At 49.0% G+C, this 18,086-nt stretch overlaps 1 protein-coding gene across 1 annotated transcript; it reads left to right on the plus strand.

The window, feature by feature from the left end:
* Positions 1–301: 301 nt before the first annotated feature.
* SCARB2 (scavenger receptor class B member 2) lies at positions 302–17,189 on the plus strand. The gene is given in 4 exon segments (NM_001245554.1): positions 302–450; positions 5,178–5,335; positions 8,967–9,091; positions 17,076–17,189. Coding segments are annotated over 4 exon segments (414 nt in total). The 5' UTR covers positions 302–333; the 3' UTR covers positions 17,090–17,189.
* The last annotated feature ends 897 nt before the right edge of the window (positions 17,190–18,086 follow it).

An 18,086-nucleotide genomic window follows, 5' to 3' on the forward strand; every position in this document is an offset into this window, starting at 1 on the left:
CCCTCCGCTTGTTTTCCAGAACGCCCTTTGGCGCCATCCCCAGCGGGCACGACGCATCCGGCTGTGCCAGGAATCCTTGTGGTCGCAGGAATCACCTCCCGTTCCTTTGGAATACGTTGTCCCGACGCCGGTGAGGCAGGAAAGCATCCCCGGGGGAGAGGCGGTGGCTGAGGCGGCTCCTCCCGGCGGCTCCTCCCGGCGGCTCCTCCCGGCGGCTCCTCCCGGCGGCTCCTCCCGGCGGCTCCTCCCGGCGCTGCGGGCGGGGCCCGCGCCGTGCCCGCCCCCGGAGCCCGAGCCCGGCGGAGCTCCGGCGGTGCCTGCTCGGCAGCAGCCATGAAGTCGCTGTGTCTGGTCACCGTGGGAGTCCTGGCCATGACGCTGCTCATCGCCAGCATCTCCCTGCTGGTCGCGCACGTCTTCCAGACGGTGGTGGATCTGCAGGTGAAGCAGGTAAAAGCATTGCCGCCTTGCTTGTTTACCGGTTTATTCTGTCTGAAAATAGCCGAGGGAGGGAGGGAGGGAAGGAAGAGGTTGGCTCCCTCCTTGCAGCAGCGGTGGGTGGGTGGGCAGGAGCATCCCTGGGCCGTGAACCACCCCACCACCCCCGCCTATCACCACCCGGTTGAGCTGGAGCTCAGAATGGAGCTCAGCCTGCGCTGGGTAAAAATCGGGAAGAGGATGGGTAAAAATGCCTCTTCTTGAGGGAGCTTTGCTGGCTGTGGGGCAGCAGCTTTATGGAGGAGCCCTCTCCAGTGCAGCAGCACCTGAAGGGAGCAGGGGCCACCTTAAAGCACCCCGTCTTTTTGCCATCTCTGTCATAAATTGCATGCAGCTTTCATACTTGGTCTGCTGCTCCATTTACTGGTGCCTCTGGAGCAGGGCCAGAGGTGCTGGAATACACGGTGTGTGCCGGTTCCCCTGGCTGGGTGATGGCAGCCAGGCATTTCACCATGTTGTTCCACACTTGGGGACACTCATCCTGCCGTTGCTGTGGATGCAGAGGCCTGCACTGTTCCTGCCCTGCCTAAGCTTTTGTTTCTCTCCCAGAGTGGCTCTGTGCGTTTCTGCAGTGGCCCAGTGAGAAAGGTCAGCTCTGTTAGTAACTCTCTTGTTTGTAAATGAACAATTATTTCTCTCTCTATCTGAGGAATATCATCTTAGTTCTTATCCTGACAGAGGAGCCAGGAACGCTAACCAATGAAGGGATTTGACCAGTGCTGTTGTCTAAGTGGTGACCAGATTATCTGTGATCTCCTAACCTACTGTTCTTTCCTCTGGGCTGTTGACAGGGAGCATTTCCTACCGTGGGACCTGCGCTGTCCCAGATCGGTTTGGTTTAGCGAGCACAGTTTTAGGTTGGCAGTGAGCTTACTCCAGGCTGTGTCACTTGGTAGTGCAGCTCCATCTCCCTGATCTTGGCTGTCCTTGGGAAGGAGTCTGCCCTCCCCTGCGTCCCAGAAGTTCTGCTTCCAGGTATTCTTCTGCTGTTACGGCCAGAGCAGTGGGGTGGAAGCAGTGCTTTGGAGCAGGACTGTCAGGAATTAGGCGTGATCCTCCTTACGCGCATTATCTCCCGGCCTGCTCCTTCCCCGGAGCAACTTATGTAAGAGCAACTTGGTGTTCGCTCAGCAGGCCTTGCAGTAATGCAGGATAAAGTTTCCAGAGCTCAGGCTTTTCCTGCCTGCTGCTCTCCAGCTCGTGCTGGCACACATCTGGATTGCAGGGAATGAGGTGTCCGGCTCCCTGCCAGCTCTGAGGGCCTTCTGCAGGAGCCACAGCCCCCAGGCTGGGGAAGCACAGCTTTCAGCCCAAAGCAGGGTGCTCCCAGCCACTCTGCTGATCTGGCTGATTTCCACATCTGCTTTATCCCATGTGAGCTTCCCCTCATTTGTGTGTAGTCTGGAAAGCTGCTGTCTCTTGTGTAACCGCGTGTGTAGCTTTGAAAATCTTGTGCAAATAGACAAATCTCTGTTTGGATTTGCCTTTGGAATGGGGCAAGGCCTGAGCTTTTGCAAGGAGTCGCTGTTCCTTTGAAGGCTTTCCAGGCGTCCTAGAGCAGAGCTGCCTTGCAGTGAGGGGCAGTCTCAAGTGCAGCTGGAGTGGAAAGCTGTGTTTTGGAACAGCTGAAGCAGCTGTGTCTCCAAAGGCAGCACCTGTGAGTGGCTGAGGATGGCTCTGCTTTCACAGGGGGTTGTGCCTTTCCAGCCAAAGGCAGGGTCTGGGATATAGAGAGGGTGTGGGAAGAGTGGGAATCCAACCTGCTGTCAGACTTCACATCCCCTTGGAAATCAGTGGGCAGATGTGTTGTGACAAGAACACTGGCAGCACTTTTCCCAGAAGGCATTCAAATCTCATAAACTTATTCTTTATTTGCTACTTTTTAAAAAAAAATTCTGTGAACTAAATGTGCCATTCCAAGCAGAATTCCAAAACCTGTTTGTTATCAGGGCCTAGCACCTGATACTCTGGAGATTAATGGGAAAAAAAAATCTAGAATGAACAGGTATGAATCTTCTCCAGGAGAAAGGCATTCCCAGCTGCCAGTGTTGTTGCTTTGTGCCCTCTCATGGGGAGATGCTGGTGTATTTGTTGCCATAGGTGTGCAGGTTGTGAATGCAACCTAGTACTTTATATATATATATATACACATACACACACAATCAATCTTGGAGCTGTGCTCCTCATTTCAAACTTGGAAGTCAGTCAATCCTTTGGCCCAGCTGTTTCCTTCATGCCACATCCCTTAGGCTGAGAATTTTAGAAAACACTCACTCTTCAAACCCCTTGAAATTCCACTGGACCTGTCGCCAGCCATCTCTTGAACTGAATTGGCTGGAATGTTTCAGGCCCAAAAGGATGAGGAAGATGTTTTCTCCTTTGATTTAGCTGATGTAGTGACCAGTTTTTGCTGTTGTTGTTTAATGCAAAATACTGGAGCTCTCAGGAGAGTTTAGTATGCAAGCCTAGCTGAAGGATCCATTGAGATGTTCCTTGGGCATTCCCAAGTTGCAGGAGTAGGGAGGTTTATGCTGGTCTGAACACTCAGCCTGTCACCTTAACAAGTTGCATTTAAACTGTGTCATAGATGAACACATGAAAGTGCATCTTTGAATGCAAACTTTTAGGGGTTCCAGGAAATAAAATGAAAAAGGAATTAAATTTTCTGTGTAGCTTTCAGAAATATTCAGTACCACCACCACTCCCACCATCACTGCCAGTAGCTGTTAAATTTGGGAGGGAAAGTTCCCTATTTATTTCCTGTACGTAAAGCACAGTCAAGGCAAGGAAACGGCAGCAAATGAGAGCGCTGCAGGTTCAGAGCTGGCTGATAATTTCAGTCAGCAGGAAGGATGTTTTGGAACACTGGAAATGAGCGTGGACTCCACTTGGAAAGGAGAAGCCCTGGTGTCCTTGTAATATCCTGTGATAGACTGAAATATCCCTGGTAAGACTGGGTGAAAATCAGAAGAGAAGAGCTTATCATGTTTGATTATTTGGCAGTTTTGGGGAGTCTCTCTGAATCCAGCTCAGAAGTTTGTTAATCTGGGTTTGCTGTCACTGTACAGAGCTATAAATAGACAATTTATGTTGGAGATGCAAATTGTGCCATGCAATCCAAGAAATAAATCTGCAATTAATATGTCCAGTGAATACAGAGATGAGTCTCCTTGGCATCAATCATAAGAAAACAGGATCAAAAGCATCAGGTTGTGTAGGAAATCTTATATATGAGGTGCTGGTAGTTCCAGAGAAGTGCTCCAAGCTCCTCAATGTGAAATGTGAAACACATTTATTTTTGAGGTGTGCACAGAATACATGGGTTTTGCTCCTATGGGGAAAGCAGGCTGCAAGTGCAAAGTGCCACCAGCTGGGCTGGCTCTCGCTGCCATTCAGCATTACTGCTGCCGTGCCAAGCTCCTGCCAATGAGTTTGTCTTTGAAACAGTCTTCTCTTTATCTCATCCTCCAAAATTAAAGTCTACATGGAGAGAAAATGGCTCCTTAAGTGGGAAGGCCAAGAATGAGTCCTGGGGCAAGTGTGGCTGATAAGACCCTGTGAACACTGACCACGAGCTGGCAGCTGTCCAGTATGCCCTGTTTTTGAGCTTCCTCTCACAATATTCCACTTGTTTCCTCAGAAGAATAAGAAGAATGAGTGTTGATGAGAGCCATTTAATTGCAAATCATTCCCCTCCTCCCTTTCTTCCGCCTACAGGTGATGGTGGTTTTCAAAGATAGAGTTTTCTTTGTGTTTATTCCTGAACATTCACACTTTGAGCCAGATTTCTCTGTGTGGCCACTGAAGCAGTTCCAGAGTTGTGGCTACATGAAAAGCCTTAATTTTGATGATGGGGATGCTTTATAGATGGGGTGAATTTTATCCAAAATGGGTTGGTAATAAAGTGAGACCTCTATTGCAGAGCTCTACATGACAGGTGGGGTTGTGACTTTCCATATAACATGTATATACTGATAAGGGGTATCACTGAGGTAAGGGAATTAGTGTTACATTTCCTAAGTGCTTCTGTTATAAAATATTGGTTACCAAATAGACTGACACACCATGGGTCTGGAGATGCTGATGCTGACTTTGCTGTAGGAAAGAAATTAGAGGACAAACAATATTTTCCCTATTCCAAGACCTTGGAAAGGCACAAATTCTAGAGTGCCTATGTGAAAGAAGTTTGTCATTCTCAGTTTTGCTCACAGGCCACTGAAAAACAAAGTCTAATTGCTTGGAAGACAGAATCTCACAGCTGTGTTGGAATCTGACATTCTTGGGCAAAGAAATCACCGAGGCCAGGACTCTTTTGGCCTCCCAGCATTGAGTTGTACTTTTATCTGTAATGTTGCCACGTTCTGTGGTGTCTTGCACCACATGGAGGGTTTTACTGATGCAGGAAAGGAGACAGGATTGCTGAGTAACAGCATGAAAAACGTCAGGCACAATTGTCTGGAGAGACAGGGAACTACAAACCAAGCAGTGCTGTCCCTGGCCTGTGGCCAGGAGAGCAGGTGCCTGGGCTGGCTGATACTGAGTGAGCTGCTCCAAAGTGAAGCAGACCTAGAACTGGAGTCTTACTGCCTGTGCTCGTTCCCAGGGCATGGAATTCCTCTCTCTCCTGTCAGATGCAGCATGATAACATTAGCAGCTCATGTGCCTTTCTCTTGTTTCAGGGAACTGTCTTGAAGAATGGCACGGAAACCTTTGAGGCCTGGGAGGACCCTCCCCCCCCAGTCTACATGCAGTTCTACTTCTTCAATGTGACAAATCCTTTGGAAGTGCTCCAAGGCGCCACTCCTCTCGTAGAGGAAATCGGACCATACACCTACAGGTAGGACCTTTCAGGAGTTCCACACTCCACAAGAACTCTGCTGTGTGAGGAATCCAGGAGGCTTGGGATTCTGCTCTGGGAGAAAACCTGTGTGTTAATGTGTGAGGGAAGGTTTGTCCAGGGGAACATGGTCACAGCCCACACGGACAGCACTGACACTTGCAGCTGCTTTCAGATGAGGCCAGTGACTTCTGTCAGATTTTGGGCTAAGTTTTGCTGGTGTGCTGCTCTTCTTCACTGCTGAACACAGAGGAAGCTGATGCATCCTGGCCTGCTGTCTTGTAAGCTGGGTGATGCTTTGGAGGCTGGGGAGAGAGGAGTGTTGCACAAAAGTGTGACTCATGCTCACTCAGGAATTGCTTCCTAGCTGGAGTTGCACCATTCACATGGGTAAAATGTGGCCAGAAAAACATTTAGGGTGGTACTAAAAGGGTTTTCCTGAACCAACTCTCACTGAAAAACCTGCTTAGAGTTCAAACCTATCTCTCATTTTTACTGATGGATTTACTAAGGCCACGTGCAGTGTTAAATATTGTCCAGCTCCTAGAGCTGTCCTGCGTGGCATGGAGAGATTTGAAAGTCCCCTTAGAGATGAGTTTTCCTTCAGAGCTGTATTGTGCTCAGCTGCCTGCAGCTGTGAAAGCCAGGAGCAGGTCTGTAGCAGGAAGGGCTGTGGTTCTGGGAGTCCTGGTGTTATGGGGAGTTCATCACCACAGCAAGAAGGTGGATTCCTGGCTGTCACCCTCACTTCTGGTCACACAGGCTCCTCCAGGCCAGGCATGGGCTCAGTGCCAGAAGGAACTGTCTTTACCTAAGCTGCAAAATTATCAAAATCTCTTGGTGTTTGAAAAAGTGCTGAGATGAAAGCAGAAGCCTTTGTGGGAACCTTGGTTTCTGCATTATCTCTTGCCTTTCAGTTTCCTCCCTGTCAACAATCCCTTGCCCTGTCTCCTCTGCATTCTAGCCCTGTGTCTGTTTAGTCCTGGCAAACTCTATGTGGTACTTTAGCATAATCCCTGCTATTACATGAGCCAGTAAAGCTGGAGTAAAGATGATCTACAAGCTCTGAAGTTCCCAAGCTTTTTTTCAGGTGTGTGTAGTGTAACACTGGGCATTAGTCAGCAATATGTTCAGTGTCAGGAAGATGAACAGGACCAGCTCCAGCGTTCACAAAGCTGCAGGGCACCACACAGGCTGGCATTCAGTCCTCTTTGCCAGCTTCTTTCCCCTTTCCTTAGCTCTGAGTCTCTCCTGGGTGTCTGGCGCAGCCTGGTTTGGGAAGCTGCACCTTGTCCATGAAGGAGCTCTGCAGGGTGGATGGGGCTGGTGCTGTAGTGGCTGGGCTGGTCCTGCCCCAGGAGAGGCCCAGCCTGAGCTGCTGGTTTGCTGGGAGAGCCCTTCCCTGCATCCCACGCCAAGGGCTGGCTGCAGGCGGGTCCCCGACACCAGCCCTCCCTGAGGTGTTCTTGGTGGGGACAGGGAGGGAAGGAAAGAGGCTGCACATTCCAGCTGCTTCTGGCAGGTTTGCTTAGCCTCATTCTGGCATGTCTGGACAGGATTCCCATGTGCTCTGCTCTTCCTCCATAGAGGAAGAAGGAAAGTTAGGAAGTGGAGAGCTCTCTTGCAACAGATTTCATAACCCTGGCCTGGCTGTGGCTGCAGCAGGGTGTCAGCAGTGGGTGGGGAGGAGAGGAGGCGTGTGGGAGCACAGGGAGGGATGTTCCAGCCACACTGCACGCTCCAGCCAGGGAAGAAAGCTCCAGCTCGTTCCACAGGCCCTGTGTGGCAAAGCACTGAAGCCTCATTTGGCCTTAGCACGTGGCAGAACACCCAAAATGCCCTAATGTGAGGCGCCTGGCTGTGTGTTTTTATAAAGCAGGGTGTCTGGGGAAAGGCTGAGAGTAGGCTGGGAGTGAACTGGGCCAGACAAGCAGGGAAAAAATCCAGTCAGTGACAGGGAGGGCTCCAGAGGTCTCATCCTGCAGCTCAGAGTTTTCACCGTACATCGTCAAGCACTTGAGGCAGATTCCGTATCAAAAACATATCAGTGCTGGTGTTTTTAAATCCTGGAAGTTGAACAGGCAGCACATAAAATAAGCAGCTTGAACTTTGTAATTACTTATCTGCCAAGCCTGCTGAGTTCCAAAGAACACTGGAATATTGTCTGGTCTTGCACACATTTTCAGTATTTTAACTTCAACATCTTAGAGCCTCCTACTCATATACCTCATCAGGGGGTATTATTTTCCTCTCCAGAGCTGGAGAGATGTCTCAGGTTACTCCTGGCCTATTTTAGGAAGGCATTTCACAGCTGTCCATCTCCATCCACTCAGTTCCAGCCCTGGGGTATGAAATAGATTGCTGTCCAAGAGGGTCTTGCCAAGCCAAGCTGGAAGTGTTGCCAGACCAAAATGTTCCTGGGTTTCAGGGGTGCTGGGGAGTGGTAGAGACACCTTTAGGGTAAGGAAGATGGGAAGTGGCTGGTTTGTAATGGCAGTAGTTTCACAGGCTTTTCCAGTTTGCTTTAGATGTGAAAGCAGAGCCAGAGTAATGCAGCCTGTTGTGGAGCTGCACTGATGGATCCAGTGCAGTCTGGCAGAACAATCTCGATCCAAACTGAATGCAGAACATCAGAGCACAACATCTGGCAGAACAATTCTCCCTCACGTCTTGGGACATGACATTTGCCCGGGCAGATGTGAAAGTCAACAGGCTCCTGAGTCACTGCAGGCTGAGGAAACAGGAGGAGTTTCACCTTCTGCGTGTGCTAGGCGGCGAGCAGCCCACTGCCATTTCCCTTTTGGGCTTTGCTGGAGCCACGTGTGTGTCAGCTTGCTCTGCACAGCTGCAGAATCCTGGTTGGTAAAGTGCTAATGGCAATGGAAATAGACTTGTGCTCCTGACGTGTGTGTCAGGGTAATTAGGATCTGACTTTCTCGTGGGGCCAGCAGGTAGCATTTGATGTTCCTTGTCAACTGGACTGGTCTGTCAGCAATCCTGAGTTTTATCCTGCTGTCTTATCCTGTGCTTAGACAGGAACAGCAGCAACCTCCCAGGCCTTGGGTAGTGAACAGCAAAAATTAAGTTGAATTTCTGTCATGCCCAGGATTCCTGCTCGAGAATTAAAGGAGAAGAACTAAAATGAGGCTTGTTCTGTGGTCATGTCACATGTGAGCCCTAGTGCCATGTGCTCTGAAGCCAGCAGAAGGATTGTGGTGGGTTCTTAGGTCAGGTCCATGACACACAAGCAGCCTGCATCTTTCTGGGGGTGCATTTTGCCTGCAGCAGAGGCAAAAGTTTCATTTGCAAACTGGACTTCAAGGGCAATCTCATATATGGTGCCTCTAAATCCTTCTGAGCTATCTGAAATTGTTGTCCTTCCTTTGAGGGTTTTAAAGATGAGGCAAAAATATGAAGTGCAATTAACATGCAGGGTGACATTTTTGGAAACACCCCGTGAGGTCTGACTTGGCTCATGCAGATGCAGCAGGGAGTTTGTGTCAGTGAGTGAATCTACTTCCAAAAAACTGAAAGTGCCATCCTTAAAGCAGTAGAACAGCCATAAGTTAATTGTGATTAATGCTGTGTCTACTTGTTTAACTCAATTAGAGAATGAACTCTTGTCTTTCAGGGAATACAGGCCAAGAGTGCACGTCCAGTTTTTGGACAATGGAACCAAAGTATCTGCTCTAAACCCAAAGACTTATGTATTTGAACCTGAGAAGTCAGTGGGAGACCCTGAAGTGGACCTGATCAGGACAGTAAATATCCCTGCAGTGGTGAGTTCTCTTCCTTTCTTGCTTGGAATTCATCCTGACACACTTCAGAAGGAGCAGTATATTGCTTCATCCTGACTCTCCCTTTGTGGTAGATGAATGTGGAGAGGCAGCTCATGTCCTGAGCAGATGCTGGTCTCAGTTTGGGGCTGGACTGTTTTGGGGGGCTTATTTTGTTCCTCCCTCTCCTCAGGCCTCTGCAGTGCCTGTGCCTTCCTCTGGTGCTACGTGATCACACACTCTCCAGGGACAAGGGGAAATCAGGCTTGCTGGGCTTCCATGAGTCAGTGAAACCAGGGCATCAGTGATGTCAAATGCCTAGGAGGAACTCCAGTTTCTGTGTGAGGGAGTTGGGAACGCTTGGGGTTATTTTGTCATACTTGGAGAAGCTGCTTCCAAGTCTGCTTCTCAAACCAGAAACAAACTACAGTAGAGCAACTCCAGGCAGAGCTGAATGAAAAGAACCTCTCAGAGTATTAAAGTCAAAAATGCACCCCCAGACTGTGCTAGGTGAAAGAGTCTCACGGTGATCACAGGCAGACCATTATTTTGGTCTTACACAAGGATGGCTTGAGAACAAGCAGATCCCAAGCTGTCAGAGTTTCCAGAGGCAGCTAGCCTGTACTCAGATACTTGGGAGTGTCATTCAGCCTTTACTCCCCATCCTGGTTTAGCTTCAGTTGCAGGGTACCTTCATTTCAACTTTTTCCCCAGCATTTCCAAAAATGCCTGACTTTACAAATGAGTCCAGAAATGCCCTGTATATAGTAGCAGATAGGACTCAGCTTACTGAAACTTGCAGACAGTACAGACCCTATGTTTTCAGTTCCTCCCAGGTATCTTGTGGTGGTAAGGATTATCTCTCCTTCAGATTTTTGGCTCTGATGTACTGTAACAGGCAGTACGAGAAGAACCACAGGTTGGTTAGCCCAAAGAAATGCCCTCCTTTTGTTATGACCTTTTGAAGACCTGTTGTAAGCCGGAAAGGAAATAAACATTGGAATTTTGGGGAAATGATTGTGCAATTTGGGAAATTTTCTTGTCAGCTGGAAAGGAAATAAACATTGGAATTTTGGGGAAATGATTGTGCAGTGGTGGAAAGCGTCTGTGCCTGCATGCAGCTTATTGTTTATAGCCCAGCAAATCTGACCTTTGCTCCCTCATTCCAATGCCTGGCAGACTGCCATGGAGTGGACCAGGTCAACCCCTCTGCAGTTTGCCACGGAGGTGCTGCTGCTGCTGTACCAGGAGTCGCTGTTCACCGTGCGCAGCGTCCACCAGCTGCTCTGGGGCTACAAGGACAGGCTGCTGTCCACCATCCATGTCCTGCACCCCGAGATCGACCCCGTCTTCGGGCTTTTCAACAAGGTAGCTGATGGCCACGCCTGCTGCTGCTGTCCCTGGGGGATGATGGCTGGATGGGAGGGATGGATAAGCTTTCCAAGGACAACATCCTCCACTATTGCCTGTACTCGCTTGAATAACATGGGCTTTGTGGGGCCACGTGTGCAAACTGCCAGAAAAATGTCCTGATTTCCTTAGTAGTTGAGTGAAATTGGATGTTAATTCTGTGCTGGAGCCATTCCTGGCATGCTTGTCATTTTGGTCTTTCTTGCTGCTTGGACATGTCTGCAGTGCTGAGGTTATTTTCTTCCTGAGGGCTCTTTATTCAGGGGCAGTTCTCAAAGGGAGAAAAGGCTCATCTGGTCTTGTGTTTCCTGCCTTTGGGAGGGGTAAGGATCTTGCCCAGTCACTTCCACCTCATTCCTGTTCAGGATGAAGTTCAATGATTTGCACAGATTTCAGGGGCAATCCATCACTCCTGGGGTGGGTTTGGAGTGGTGACAGCTTCAGCTTCTGCCACCCCATTGCAGTGACCAGGCAGGTGCCACAGGATGAGTGGAGCCACTGAAAGCTCCTGCATCTGTTTGCAGATGAACGGAACTGATGATGGAGAATATGTTTTCCTGAGTGGAGAGACGAACTACCTGAACTTCTCCAGGATTGTGGAGTGGAAAGGAAAAGAGTAAGTTTCTCAGTGTACTGTTGCCTCTGTCACTATCTGCCCCTTGCTTGCCTGGTGCCAGTTTATAGAGAATGCAAGTGCAACTTAAACCCATTTCAATCCCTTTTCTTGTTAGCAGAGCTGAGGCAGGAGGAATTGGCTCTGTACAGGTCTGATTCCTGTTTGCCTAGGTCAGGAGCTGGCATTACCTGACTGCTGCTCGGACATCTTTTAGCCCTTGCTCTCTTTGCTTCCCTTTCTTCAGGTCCTTGAGCTGGTGGACAACAGAGGCATGTAACATGATCAATGGCACAGATGGGACATCCTTTCACCCGCTGATCAGCAAAGATGAGAACATTTACATTTTTTCTTCCGATTTCTGCAGGTAAGGAGAAGACAGTGGCACTCAGGCTTCAAAGCAGAGCGTTTGCATCCATTCCTCTCGAGATGTCATGTTAGGCTGGTGGTCCTCCTCCTGTGATTTCATTTAACAGTCACAGTGGTCTGCATTTATTCGTGGTGGGAAGGATGAGAGTTACAAAAAACCCTCCCAATCTGCAGTTAAGGATGTGTTATTTGAAAATGAAGATTTGTGAGGTGAAAATTTGGACAAAAACTGCAAGGACGGACTGGACTGCAAGGCTAGGAACAAGGGGAATGGAAGGATTTAGATGAGCTTTCCGTGAGCTTCTTTCCTCCAAAGTCTTCCTCTGTGCTGTGCTTTTTCAGAGAGCTTAGGCTGCCCTCTTCAGAGGTTCATGACTTTACATGATGCTGTCTGAAATGTACCAAGGAAATCTTTGCCTTTCCTTCCTTACGTAACACCGTGTCTACCCTCTTGCTGACTTCCCAGTGCGTGAAGAACAAAACCGACCTGGAATTATTTAAATCAATACAGATGTGTGTTAGGCTAAATTCAGCACGTGCCAGATTACTCTGTCTTCCATGACTGTGTTCCTTTCCTGGTCCCTTCCAGCAGAAGTACCACATGCAGCAGTGGCGTGGGCTGTTTTGTGTAGCAGCAGGATGATGAGATGTACGTTTGCTGATCAGACAGGGGTGGGAATGCAAACTGGGACAGATATGGGCATCAGCAGGGGGACAGTGCTGCTGCAGCCTGACATACCTGGCCCTGCTCTGCTTCCCTGCAGGTCCCTGTTCCTGGTGTATGACAGCTCGGGAGACGTGGCCGGGGTGCCCACGTTCCGCTTTGTGCCCTCCTCCATGGTGTTTGCCAACACCTCGGTGAACCCGGCCAACGCCGGCTTCTGCGTGCCCGCCGGCAACTGCCCCGGCACCGGCGTGCTCAACGTCAGCGTCTGCAAGCAGGGTACGGCCCAGCTGTGTCTGCCCCACAGCCCCTGGGGCTCTGCAGCTCCCCAAGGGCCCCTTCCCCTCTCTGTAAACACCTCAGAGCTGTGGGGTCCTCCAAAGCTTCCCTGAGTCCTGCTCGGTCTTGTGGTGGTGACTCGGCGTTTTCACGTTCCAGGTGCTCCAATATTTCTGTCGGCTCCACATTTTTACCAGGCAGATCCGAAGTTTGTAGAGGACATAGAGGGCATGCATCCCAGAAAAGAGTACCATGAGACATTTCTGGACATCAATCCCGTAAGTGCAGTCTTTTTTCAAGGGTTTTGTAGGTGAATGGATCCAAGCACCTGAGTTTAGGTCACCTCCTTGTGTAGTGGGTGTTGGCGTAGTCCTGTTGACCTCAGGGAATCTGGGGTAGCTCCATGATGCTGGATGGAATGTGAGATCCCTTTGGGCACTTTGGGTCAGCTATCCTGCCCCCTCCCACTGACTGGCAGGGCAGTGTGAGAAACAGAAAAGGCCTGGAGGTGTGCAAGAGCTGCTCAGCAATCACTGGAACATCCCTGCGTTACCCAGGCTGTTTTCATCACGGCTCTAAAATGCAGCCTGATGCCAGCTGCTGTGCAGAAAATGAATGCTCTCCCAGCTAAAATCAGTACAGCAGTGATCTCTACACTCCCACAGACAAATGTGGGTCGAGGCAAAGAGCACAGTCATGACCTGCCTGGTTTACAGAAACAGCACTCTGACTCATTGGGCTGTTATGTGCTGCTAAAGCGGGAGGAAATTCCACAGCTCCTCTCCTAAGGTCTGGTGCAGATCCTGCTGTGTGCTGTGTACCAGGTTCTTCCTGCCTTCTCACAGTTCTCATTCTTTCACCTTCACTGTTTTTTTTTAACACTGATCTCTTTTATTCCCCAGCTGACAGGGCTCGTCTTGCGGGCAGCCAAACGGATGCAGGTCAACGTTCACGTCCGAAAATTACCTGAATTTTTGTGAGTGTTCTCTGCTGCTGGGTGAAGTCTGGTATCTAAGCTGATATTCAGCATGATTTTTTCTGCAGCGTTCTGGTGGAATATGGGATGGAGAGAGCAAGTGTGAGAGAGAAGTCCAACAGAATGTTCTAAGGGGCAGTATGCTCCCCTCTCACAGATGAAGCAGATTCTGTAGTTCCACCTGCAGAGTAAAGAATGTTGTGTGGTAGCTAGTCCTCCTGATGTTTACTGGTACAGCTTGGCTGTAATTACTACAACACAAGTATTTTATCTGCCCAGTCCCCTTGGAAGACTCAGTGGTTGTTTCCCAGTGCCCAGGAGCTGTCACAGGACACAGCTCCTGCCTGAGCTGGGATTCCACATGTGCCAGCTGTTGGGGGATTTTTGCTGCTGTGCCCTTGTCACTTGGACAATAGTTCCTGTGTTTTATAAGTAGGAATAATTTCAACATCAGCTTAGCTCAATTCCTGCTGCCTGGCACAAATCTGTCACTCACGTACTAATGAGCCCTGGATGGATCCCTGTCTTTCACTGCCCACCAAGTCCCAAAATATGCCCTGTTCCCAAACCAGAATTTATCCATCCCTGAGATCAAGATTGTCCTACTCCAGCAGGGAGGTGAAAATCCACAGCAAAAAGGAACAGCCCAGAGGTATTTTTAGGGACACTTTCCTCCTTCATTTTTCTTGTATAATCTGTCTTCACAACCCTCAGGTGGAAAAGTTCCAAACCCATAATTTATTTTTTCTTCCACGCAGTGAAACCGGCAACATCCGAACGCTGATTTTTCCAGTGATGTATATAAATGAGGTAAATAGTTTTGCTGTGTCTTTCCAGCATTGTGGCATGTTAATTCTTGCAGAAATACCCTCTGAGCCAGCCAGAAAAGAAAATGCTGGGGTTTTTTTGTTGTTTGTACAGCAATAGCTGGGAAGATGTTGCTGTTTCTTAACTGACACCCTTCTGCTGTTTATTGTAGTGCTAATTTCAGCCTTGCCAAACACTCTCAGACACTCCTTTTAAACTCAAAGGAGTTGGCCGTGAGGAAAAGGGGTGCTCAGACAGAGGCAGGACTTCAGGAGATCAGAGCTTTTTCTGACTCATCTGCGGTGATTATTCCTGTGCTGTGGTCGGATCACCGAATCAATTTGTGTTAGTTCCATCCCTAAACCAAAAATTAAAAGTCCATATTTTCCTTTGAAATACTGACTAGGTGATCCCTCTGCTCCCCTTGGGAGAATTTTGAGGGGGGAAGTTGTCAAGAAGCAGTGAAGCAGTGCTGGAGAGTTGTGGGAGTGTTGTTTCCCTGCCCTTCACAAAAGTGATCTTATAGGAAGCACAGAAATAAATAAACTTTTTTTTTTTTTTTTAAATTTCCTCTTTATCTCTCTCTGCTCCAGAGTGTTCTGATAGATGAAGCATCTGCCAGCAAACTCAGGCACGTCCTGCTGGAAGCCAGTGTTGTGACTGGGATCCCCTTTGTAATCATGGCTCTGGGGATTGTGTTTGGGATTGTTTTCATTGTGCTGGTGTGCAGGTCCCAGAGGATAACTGAAGAGGTAAGCAGCACTTGGATTTGATTTTGCTTGCTGTCCATCTGCCAGCATTTGATTTTTTTTTTTTTTTTTTTTTTTTTTTTTTTTTGTGGTTGATTTTACCTCTTGCTGTGTCTTTCTGCACGTGTTTTTATATTGTTTTTGTTGGGAATGACCTTTCTAGGGAGGGGAAGTTTTAATAGACTCAGAATAAACGCGCCAAAACAAAGGAGTGGAGTTAATCCGAGAAGCCTGGTAAGGCAGGTCTTGTCTCTGTGCCCAATTCCCTTGCCAACAGTAGTGAAATAAATCAGCCTGTCTAGAGGACCCTGAAGGATAAGATGCAAAAACTCCACCATATCTGAGGACAGATTTAGTTGGTGTTGGTCAGTGTTCTCAGCAGAAAAACTGCATTGTGCCAGTGGGTCATTTTCCAGAATCATAATGGGAATTTGTGGCCAAAGAACAGATGAATTGCACAGACAGCAGCAGCAGGAAGTACTCTCCAGTATTGTCTATTTACAAGACAGCCTGTAAATCTGTTTATGAGCAGTTCTGTCCCAAGATGACACACTGGCATTAAGGTGATTTTCAGGGTGAAAGCTGATGCCAGCATTCCACCATAACAGGGTTCAGGTGGCACCAAGTGTGGAGCCTTTGGTTAGAGGATTAGCCTGGGTTCTCTAGGAGGCTGTTTTGTCCTCGTAGTTGCTGTGGGCTTACTGTCTTTGGTGTTCCCTAAATGCTGTCCTACAACTTCCCTCTGTGCCTGGGGAACCCCTCTGGATCAGTAGGATCCACTGCCATCCCATCCCTGTGGGGCTGCACTTCAGTTTACTGTGCAGGAGAGATTGGTTCCTTTTCCTTTTTTTCCTTTTCCTTTTCCCTTTCCCTTTCCTCCTGAGCCTGCCCGTGCTGTCAGCAGTTCAGCCAGGGTGTCAATCTGTCCCACTGCCCAAGGCCTGTCCTGGGAATTCCTGCCCTACCCTACATGCACAGCTTCAAATCAGCTCTCTTGGATGTGCACACTCTGCAGGGGTCAAAGTGACAATGGGACACCTGCATTCCGTGCTTTTCCAGCTTTGCTTTTTGTTGCTCTTCCTGCAAACAGAGGTAATCCAGCAGTCTGCAGCTCTTCTTGTGATCTCTAGCTGCTTCTGGCCTTCCCTCCTGTGTCAGGGGCTGCCCAGGTCCCTGCCCAAGCTGCCACCAACCCTCTGGTGCTTCCTTAGTGCAGCCCTGGCTCTCTTGGAGGGAATTGTCCTTAGAAGTAGGAGCTTTTCCTTTCCCTGCTTGGAGTCTGGGCAACCCAGCTTTCATGGTGGAAGGTCTCTCATGGCCACGTTTCACTTGCTGTGGTTTTGTTCTTGCAGAGCACAGAAGAAGAGAGGTCCCCACTCATCAGGACATCTTAGTAGATTTTATTCCCCCTGTGAGCTTGGAGAATAAATGATTAGAGCTGACTTAACACCCTGTGGAGCCACGCTCGTGTCCAGCGTCACCTTTGGTGGGACAGAGGTGGAAGGGAATCTGCGCTGTCAGCTGAGCAGAAGACTTTTCTCTCAGCTATAATTTTCAAACTCCATTTGCAAATTGCTCCGGATCCCGCTTTTCTCAGCCCTGCCCTCTGTTCCTACCCGCACTGGCAGCCACAGAGGATCAGAACCACCTGATTCCCTACGGGAGCGACGTGGGCGGCCTTGCCAACCCTGGGAGCGTGGACGGCCCTCTGGGAACGCAGCGGGCTCCTGGATGGCCCTGGGACAGCGACACGGGTGCTGCCCTGTGATGTGTCCTCACTGCAGCGTGCTCTGAGCATTTGTCACTGGTGTCCTTGTTCCTGTCACAGCACACGTGTGTGGCTGACCCGCCCCGGAGCTGCAACTCCGCATGGGACCGAGCCAGCCGGTGCTTCTCCATGCCGAGCACCGCGGTGTTCCCACTCTGCTCGCTAGCCAGGCTTTTATCCTTCGGGTGTGGGTTTGTTCTGCAGCTTAAGGCACCACTGCTCAGCGGTGTTCCTGGCCTGGAGGGGACACAGCCGGCGGGTGGTGTTGTGGGGGTTTGCTGGGAATGCAGACTTGGTATGTTTGGGATGAGAGCACCCCTCGGTGGTATGGACAGGGTTCTGAGAACTCCTGACACTTTTTTTACTTGTCAAGCAGAAGCTTGTGTTAAAAGTCACCAAGGTTCCTCCCCCCCACTTCCCAATTAAAAGGATATTCTCATCGAGGAATGTTTCCATTGGGTAGTGAAATGTGTTTTTAAAGTGTGTAACTGGCTGCTAAAGAGGGGCACTGGGGTTTGCATTGCTTGGGCTTGGTTTGGAGTATTTTTCCTGGTTGCTGCTTTGGTTTCTTCCCTGTGAGGGTGGGGAGGCCCATGAATGGATTCTGCAGAGCAGCTGTGGCTGCCCCTGGATCCCTGCAAGTGTCCAAGGCCTGGTTGGAAGGGGCTTGGAGCGGCCTGGGATCGTGGAAGGTGGCCCTGCCAAGTGTGAAAACCAGAATTCACTGCTTAGAATTTTTCAAAGTTTAATAGTAATAAGATAAAACAAGGACTGTGTTTCCAGCACTGGGGTGCTCCTGGCCAAAGAATACCCTGCTGTTGTACAGACAGTGTTTCTGATGTTGTGGGAGCTCCTTTGTCTGACTGCTTCACACTCCAGCTTATCTCCATGACATCCCGGGTGTCAGGTCAATATATTTTATTTCTTCTCGACTCTCCATCCTGCTGTTTCACATCCCTTGATAAGTGTTTAGTGTGTCCTCCTTAAATTTAACATAGTATTCTCTAATTATCCTCTGGTGCTCTGGTTTGTGTCACGATTATCACTTGGACATGCTGGTCAGTGGATGGCCTTACACTGCTTTTAGTTACACAAAAGCCTCTTATTTTTTTACATCTTATGTTTTGCTAAGGTGTATAACACAGTACATTCATCACACTATTATTTCCATAAGTGATACAGATATATTGATTACACCACTATTTCTATAAGCATCACAGGGCATGCTTAAGGTGATAGATTGTATTATTTTAACAATACTATTCTAAATACTTATAATCACAAAGACATGCATGAGCTACTACATAGATGCGAAAGCCAGTATTATCTGGTCATTTCTC

The sequence above is a fragment of the Taeniopygia guttata genome, chromosome 4 (assembly GCF_048771995.1).
Source record: "Taeniopygia guttata chromosome 4, bTaeGut7.mat, whole genome shotgun sequence".
Taxonomy (NCBI): Eukaryota; Metazoa; Chordata; class Aves; order Passeriformes; family Estrildidae; genus Taeniopygia; species Taeniopygia guttata.